This window comes from Apteryx rowi, unplaced genomic scaffold, assembly GCF_003343035.1.
Source record: "Apteryx rowi isolate R43461 unplaced genomic scaffold, aptRow1 scaffold_173, whole genome shotgun sequence".
Lineage (NCBI taxonomy): Eukaryota > Metazoa > Chordata > Aves > Apterygiformes > Apterygidae > Apteryx > Apteryx rowi.
In genome coordinates this window covers 94,367-102,285 of record NW_020448008.1, presented here as the reverse complement: position 1 = coordinate 102,285, position 7,919 = coordinate 94,367, and the positions used below count along the sequence as shown (strand labels likewise).

The 7,919-nt window shown below is 44.6% G+C and overlaps 2 protein-coding genes across 2 annotated transcripts in view; both read right to left on the bottom strand.

Moving 5' to 3' along the window:
- LOC112963683 (disintegrin and metalloproteinase domain-containing protein 20-like) overlaps positions 1 to 6,654 on the bottom strand; it is a 10,527-nt gene extending 3,873 nt beyond the window's left edge. Inside the window, exon 1 of the mRNA XM_026060994.1 lies at positions 6,062 to 6,654. Coding sequence (XP_025916779.1) covers positions 6,062 to 6,654 — 593 coding nt within the window. The remainder of the gene's footprint in view (positions 1 to 6,061) is intronic.
- SYNJ2BP (synaptojanin 2 binding protein) overlaps positions 1 to 7,919 on the bottom strand; it is a 31,868-nt gene that overhangs the window by 8,829 nt on the left and 15,120 nt on the right. The gene's annotated exons all lie outside the window — the stretch shown is intronic.

Below are 7,919 nucleotides of genomic sequence, written 5' to 3'. Positions count from 1 at the left end.
GGGGGCGGGGTGGCGGGAGGAGCGGAGGGCCTCCCGCTACCGCCTCCTACCTACCAGGCGGGTCCTGAACCAAGCAATCATCGGGGGAAAAATGTATATTTTATTTATAAGACAAAAATTTATCTCTAGCGATTTTGTTAAGATTCTGCTTCAGCACATGCCGCAAGAACGGCAATACGGATAAATAAAGGCAGGAAACAGCGAGTAGGTCCCGGTGCCACTTAATCACCTAGTTGCTTGGCGCTATTAGGACAGCGGTGTCTGTATGCCCCGGGAATTTTAGTGAAGAAAATGAAGACTGGGTGCTCTGGTCTTCGGTGGTACGCTACTAGTTTGTTTGTTCTGCAAACAGACTTTCTAACATAACATGGTATAATGTCTATTATAAAGCATTCATTCTGTGTATTACAGTAAGGAATATCAATCATTTCAATCAATTCATTCCAAGATTGTGCGCACTCCCTGAATTTAACAGGGAGAGGCCCCTGCTGGATGCTCTGGGTTACAAAAGAATCATGCCACTTGCCTTAATGCTACAGCATTAATGCTTAATGCTATACAACGTGTTAAAACGCCTGCCCAGGATGTGAAAGACTGACATCTGAGCCCCCATTATACCTGCAGTGACAAGCAAAACCATGACTTCTGCATCTCAGGAGGACTTCTTGAATCATTAAGCACAAGTTTTCTCACCTGTTTCAGTCCAGTTTGCACAATTATGCAGTCCTGGAATACATATCTGCTAGACATCCATACTGCAATTCTCATTGTCTCCAGAAAGCTTTGTTTTTTGATAATGGTGAAGAACACTGTAAAATGAAACTTGTACAGTGGCCATCATAATTGTTCTATGTTTTCTCCTGATTCAGATTCTGCTAATGCGGTACTTGGCAAACTCTTTGAAGACACATACAGTTCCTTAGCAGCAGTTTGGATGTATTTTGAAGATCACAGTCTTAGTTCAGAACCAAAAAAATATGGTGTCTGCCGATCTGAAGATGACTGCATTATTAACAGGTTCTGTAAAAGTCTTGTTTAGTCAGGAAGAGATTTCAAACAAGAAACACAGGTAAATCATTTTAACTTACTCCTGGCCAGCTCCTGGCTTCACCTACCACTACTAGCTCTCTACACATAAATGTCTGCTTAGAGTTAATACCCTGCTGTTCTGGTACAGACCATTTCACACACCTTCACCATCAGACAATTTCCTCCAGCATTGTTTCATATAATAGACTGACCTCTATATAGACTATAATAGACTTATAGACTGACCTCCCCTTCTGGGAAATGAGGCAGCAGCATTTTCAGGCTGCCTCTTCCGTGTCCAAGCAGCTCAGACATTGGCCCGGTTCTAGGAGGAGGGACTAGACAGTGATCAAGCTGAAAGTTCAAGACTCACACTGAATAATATGTAGGGAAGAGGAATGACTTCTAGTCAAAGCTTGCCCTGAATCTCGGCATGGTAACTCTGGGTGAGGGGCAAGGGATATGACATCTGGTCAAGGTATAGACTGGCGTATCATTTTTGGAATTAACCAGAAGGGACTGCTGAACCAAGAGGATCCTTCCAGGTAAAATTACCATATCTGTGCCTTTTTTGAGAGTTGACATGGGCAATGGTTTACTTCAGGCTGAATTTAGGCGTCCAAGTCTCTAAGTAAGCACCTAAACAAGGGACTAGATTTTTAAGTGTCCAGCACTCAGCAGCTTTCATTGGCTCTAATACTTGCCAGATCAGAAAAAAACAGGACACCTATTTAAATAAAGAAGTTATGGTCCTGGCTTCTCACATCCATTTAAAATGGCATTTGAAACCGGAGGGGGGGGGGGGAAGGGTGAAAACTGCAAAGATTAGGACTGAACTTAGACTTGCACCCTCATACCGCAACAGAGTAGTAGGACATCTCTAGCAAACCACCAGAAATATCAAGTTATTCATTGCTGTGCTGAAATCATCAGCAACAACTTTTTCCAAGGACAAAATCTTAGCGAGTGAGCCCACACATTTTAGGAAACATAGACTAGGTTTGTTGGACTTACGTTTGACTTAGCTTATATGGACTAAGCAGAAATAGAAGAAGGTGTACAGTAACAATCCTGTCCAAAGCCTGCTGAAAGCCTCCCATTTAACAATAATGTCTTTTAGATCAAACTTTAAACAGAGAAAATGGAAACAAGGAACAGCACTTGATTGCTTTGTCTCTTTGAAAACTGCATTGGCAAATAAGCTTTCTAGCCTAAATTCTACTTTTATTACACTTCTGTCTCTTCAGTAGTATTGCGTGTCTGTAAATAAGAGCAATCTGTCTGCATAGATCTCAGTTTCTTAGATCTCAGCATGGGTCTATACTCTGCAATACTCATATACTCAGTACTTATACTAGTAGCCAACAACAGCAGGGTGTCAAGGTGACACACTAAGACTTCTGCCACTGATGTTTGTGTGTTTAAAAAGGCAAAATAAAAAAAAAATCTGCTAGCACTTAAAAGTTGTCTATAGCTAGTTAGAAGGTGCTGGGTGAAGTGCTTGTGTCACTTTTATCTACATCTTCACTTAATCCACATCCCCCTTGTTTGTCACATATTCCAGGTGCAAGAAGCAAGGGATAAGATAGTTACTTTCTGGGAAAAGAGAGATTTCCCCCCTCCCCCCCCAAATGAGTCTCTGGTTGTAAGACATAAATTTGGGGTATCAGCCTAAGGTTGTTTACCTTGTCTTTTGACATAAACGCAGGATTAAGTTTTCTTCATCTAATCAGAACCATCCATGTTGTATCAAGATAACCAGTGTGGCATGCTCAACAAACAATGTGTTACCTCTGTTCACCAGACAAAAATAGATAACCGTTTAAGGACCCACTTGCTTTAGACAAAAGTCATGACAAGTTGTAAATCATATTCTTTACATTTCATATCCAATCATAATGTAAGCAGCCCTTTTTGGATGCAAAACACAATCATTTTATAAAACATAGAGAAAAAAAAAAAAACACAAATGTCGCATTTGAGAGGCTGCAAGAGTTTACCATCATAATTTCTAGAGCCACCAGCATCTTTCTTCCCAAATGTTACAAATGTGGTACTTATCCTGCCTTTACAGAATGCCTGCTAAAAATACTGTCTTTGCTTTCCAGATAAGAATAATTTTCTTTTTTCGCAGCAGACATGCATTATAGCCCTGAATCCAGAAATCCCAGTCCTTTAAGACAAAGTTTTTGCTTAAGTCTAGACTACAGATTCCTCTTTATGTTGATTTGGTCAAGGGATCTTGACACTGCTATAATAATAAAAATAATACTTACTGAATGTTATCTCTAGATCCTTCATGCTTCTGTATAATTTAGACAAGTTTTATCCCTTGTTGAAAAAATTAAAGTTACAATGCTTCCTTACCACTCTGTTCTTGCAGACACTCCCTGTCTGCAAGGACACATTCAGTAACAGCTTACAAAGAAATTGCGTAGTAAAGCAAGAGAAACCCCAAGATGGTTTGATAAAAAAATCTATCAAATATAGAAAGAATTATCGGTATGGGAGATTTGCAGCATAGTTCCACATATTTTAGGTCCCAGCAGTTATGTTTCTGCTTCCAGTTAAATGTGCAGCTTCACAGACAGCTTCTCGTAGCAACAGTAAAATATGTAGCACTTTTAGAAGAACCCAAGAAGGGTATTGAAAGGTTTCCACAAAAGAAAGACAACTTGTTCTTGTGAAATGTGAGGTTTGATATCACTAAACTTTTGAGGTACTTCTTACAGTTCAGAAACACAGCATCCACCAGCTTGCTTTGGATAGTACTTCTCTACCATCTCACAAAGTGAACAACCTGTTCCTAAAGTCTACCTCCCCTTGAAACACTACTCTGTGGAAACCTTTGGAAGGGTTTATGCCATAGATACCTGTCTCTCACTGGAATAGCTGTTTCTTGCCTGCCTATGTATCACTGATGTGAATTAAATAAAGACTGCTACAGCAACTTTTTTCTCTCTTTGGTTATTACTGAATGACAGAAGCAAGATGCTCACAAACATCTCTCACTGTGAAATGGAGGGACACTTGGATGAACTGGATCAAAATACTTAATTTATTCACACCTGTTTTAAAAAGTTCGCATTTCTAAACTGTTGAGATACATGGAGCGTAAAGCCACACCTACTGTTTGCCCAGATACCTCAGTTTAAGAGCTCAGGGTGAAAAGAAAAGAACAGCATACCTTACTGCCTACATTTATTATCTTAAAATAAAGATAACATTTACCCTGTATTTGATGATGTTTCATGAGAGTACAACTATTCAGAATGTGTTGAATCATTTTGATGAATTAGCAGCTGGCTTGGCTCAAGGGCTACTGGCAATTCTTTCTTGAGCGTCCAAAGCTACTGCTTGCTGGCCTTTCAGTAAGTGCTCTGTGATGGACTTGGACTCACTAGCAGGTGTTCTCTTTTAGGAACTGCCAGGATTTCCAGCATTTGGAGCAAATGCTGGGCTTTTGCTGTGGAATCGAGCTGTTATCCTCCTAAACCATCCTGCTATTTCCCGTTTATAACATAAGATAAGGGTAGCTCCGAGGACACAGAGAACAACAAGGCCAAGGACTGTTATTCCTATTTTTGCTCTATGAAAAATCTCCCTGGCTGGAGGAGGTCCACTGTCAATGCTACCTCCAAGTCCTTCCAGTTCGCAATATGGAGGAGCCCAGCCATACTCGCAGTGACAGTTCTTACGATTGTTGCACACTCCTCTGTTGTGGCACTTTGTCACATTACAGTCATAGTTCAGCARTGAGACATTGGTACATGTCCTGTTGATACAAAGCATATCACTACCACATGGCGTGCCATCATTCACAGCCCCCGTGTCAGCTGTAGGCATCCCTACATGATAGTCAATACCCCAACAATTTTTATCTCCAACAGGGGTTTGGATTATGGTTATGTGGTTGCGTAAATATGGCAATTTGTGTATGTTTTCACACTGGATCCTACCACAAAAGATATCCTCAATTTTGCATTTTATAAATCGAATATTGTTTTGAATACCACAATTTCCAAACCGGTCACCTCGAGTATTTAGTGTTCTGAAGCAATCCGAAGGAGCAGCCCTGGCTTTTTTGCCAAAGAGATGCTTGCATTGTTTGCTGTGGGAAGAACATTTTCCTTGATAGCAATAGGCACCATCCTTGCATTGGGCTCCATCTTGCAGGTACACATCTGGCTGGCACCAGGGGGAAGTCCCATTGCAATACTCTGGCAGGTCACAGTCACCAGTACTTGTTCTGCAGAGTGTTCCTGCTGGAAGGACCTGACAGCCCTTGCAGCATTCTCCAGATGCACARACTGAACCTTGAGTAAATGTACAGTTAGGGTGGCAACAAGGGTCCCTTCTGCAGTTTGATTCTGAGCCACAGTCACATTGCTCTCCATTTTCTACTACCTCATTCCCGCAATATTCATGCTTCATGGCGTAGAAACTGCCAGGTGCTGGTGGTTGACGCAAACAGCCTGCACCACTCCCAAGCAAATCAAAGTAGTATCTGTAACTGCAGTCACTGAATGAATCAGTGTGGACCTCACTTTCATACATAATGCATTTCTTCCGTCTACATTTACAACTTGCTTCATCATGCTGCATCCCAAGAATATGGCCCAGCTCATGGGTAAATGTGACAATAAATCCAGACAATTTCCTGTCAGTGAAGGACTCAACTGCTGATGACCACTGGTCATCACATATGGACGACAGATATGCCAATCCCAAAGCCTTTCCAAAGCTCTGAAATGCAAATAAGTGAGCAGCATCATGGCGCATCCGTGGAGACAGATTTGTCTTTTTCCATTTGTTAAAGTCTGTAAGTGTCTTGCCTACAGAGTTAGTAATATTTATAAGATTACCTTTGGTCCAGATCTCCAGCCCCAAAAGATACAGCTGAACAGAAAGCTGATCATACAGAGAGTCCCCAATATTGATGATGTTCATGATTTGCCTGAAGACTTCAGATTCATTCCCACCTGACTTCACAAACCGCACTTGGTCCACAACCACCACGAGCTTCACATACCTGATGTGCGTCCACCATCCCTGCAGCGTGTCCTCCTCCTCCACCCAGGCAACCTGGAGCTGGGGCAACAAGGTCTTTTGGTGCTGCAGCTCCTGCTGAGTCAGTCCGCAAGTGGGACCTGTATGATCAGCAGCCTCCTCCATGCGGTAGAGGACATGCCGAAAGTCTGGATCATCAGGGACGGGCTCGATCTCATAGGTGCTGTCCTCCACCCACAGCACCCCGTGGAGCCCTCCCCAGCAGGTGCTGAGGGCCACCAGGGAGCCAGGGCTGCCCTGCACCTCACCCTGGTAGAGGCAGTCCTCCGGCACGAAGGGCTGGTCATCCCAGCGGGTCCCATCCACCCCATAGCTGACCAAGGTGAAGGACTGGGAGACCAGCCCCCTCCGGGGCCGCAGGTGCAGGACCCGCAGCCGCCCCTCCATCTCCAGCCGGTAGGAGAGGGCCAGAGGGTCCTGGGTGGCCCGGGAGCTCAGGCGCCGTGGCACCGTCACCTCCGTGGCGGCGATGCGCAGCGACCCGGGCGCATCTTCCTGGGCGGCAGGGCTCCCCGCCAGGCCCAGCAGCACCAGCAGCCGCAGCAGCACCCCCATGGCCGCGCACTGCCGGGCGCCCCACGGCGCTGCGCCGCACCCTGCTTTGTGACCACCTGGAGTCAGAATGGGCCCTGCCCGCCCCACGGCGCCCGCCCACCCCGCGGTGCAGAGACCCGGCCCCCCCGCCGCAAGGGCGGCTGCGCCGCAGCCTCCCTCACCCACCCCCTGCCGAAACGGCACCCCACTGCCCGAGGGGGGTGTCCCCTGCACCCGCCAGGGATGGCGCTGCAGGGCATCCCCCTAGCTCTCGTGGGGAGGACAAAATTTGCCTAACGCAAGCATGCACACAGCTTTTAGTATTCTTCATTTTAAAATTAATGGGTATTTCTCCTGCTGAGCGTAAGAGCGCTCAGTGAGGAGGGGCCCTCACTGAGCTTCACACTTCTAGTCATTGATGTTTATGCTGAGCAAACAGATCACTTGGTTAGACCACAGGAAGAAAAAAGTCTGTGTTAATAGCTCAAAGGTTGGCTTTTGTTCTGGTCACTTTTTTGTTTCTTAAAAGATCATTTGTGACTGGACATYAGGAATAGAGAATTTCAGACCAAAAGAATATTTGGAAAAAGCTTAGGGTCCAAACTGAAAAAATACAGAAATGCTGGATATGAGAACACAATGCTTCCCCTTGCCTTTCTTAGTAGGTGCCTTACTACAGGTAGGGGCACAGCTATAAAATAAAACAAATCAAAAGTAGAGTAGAAGTAGGGATGAACTTGGTCATGTTATGTATAATAGTGCAGATACAAACTAATACAAAAAAGTATAAAAGCATAAAGCCTATTTATGCCACAGTTGCTACATATCTTTATCAATGTACCCCAAGCACAGACATCACCAGTGCAACAGCAGCTTTCCTACCTCATGACCTTTCTAAACATTCGCACTGCAGAGCAGGGAGAAGAGGGAGGTTTCAGGTGCACTTCCTGCTTGGCTGCCGTCTCTATTTTAGGAAACGGCTCCATCAAGATACATCTATAAGAAAGTGATCTGGACTGTGGTAAGACAGCATGTCCTGTACAGTACAGCTATGCACACTGGCTTTTTGGCATGTTGTGCCAGGATTTGGCATACCCACAGCTGTTATCTCTTGGGAACTCTCCACAATTTTCTTTTCAGCACCCAAAACATTTCTTGGCCAGAATCCAACTCGCCACAGCCCTCACCTTTCTCAGTTGCAAGAGGTGCCCCCCTCCATCACAGAGATCCTCTTCTGCCTGTCCTTGGGCATCAGTTTCTGAGCAGTGACCATCACGCAGGCACAA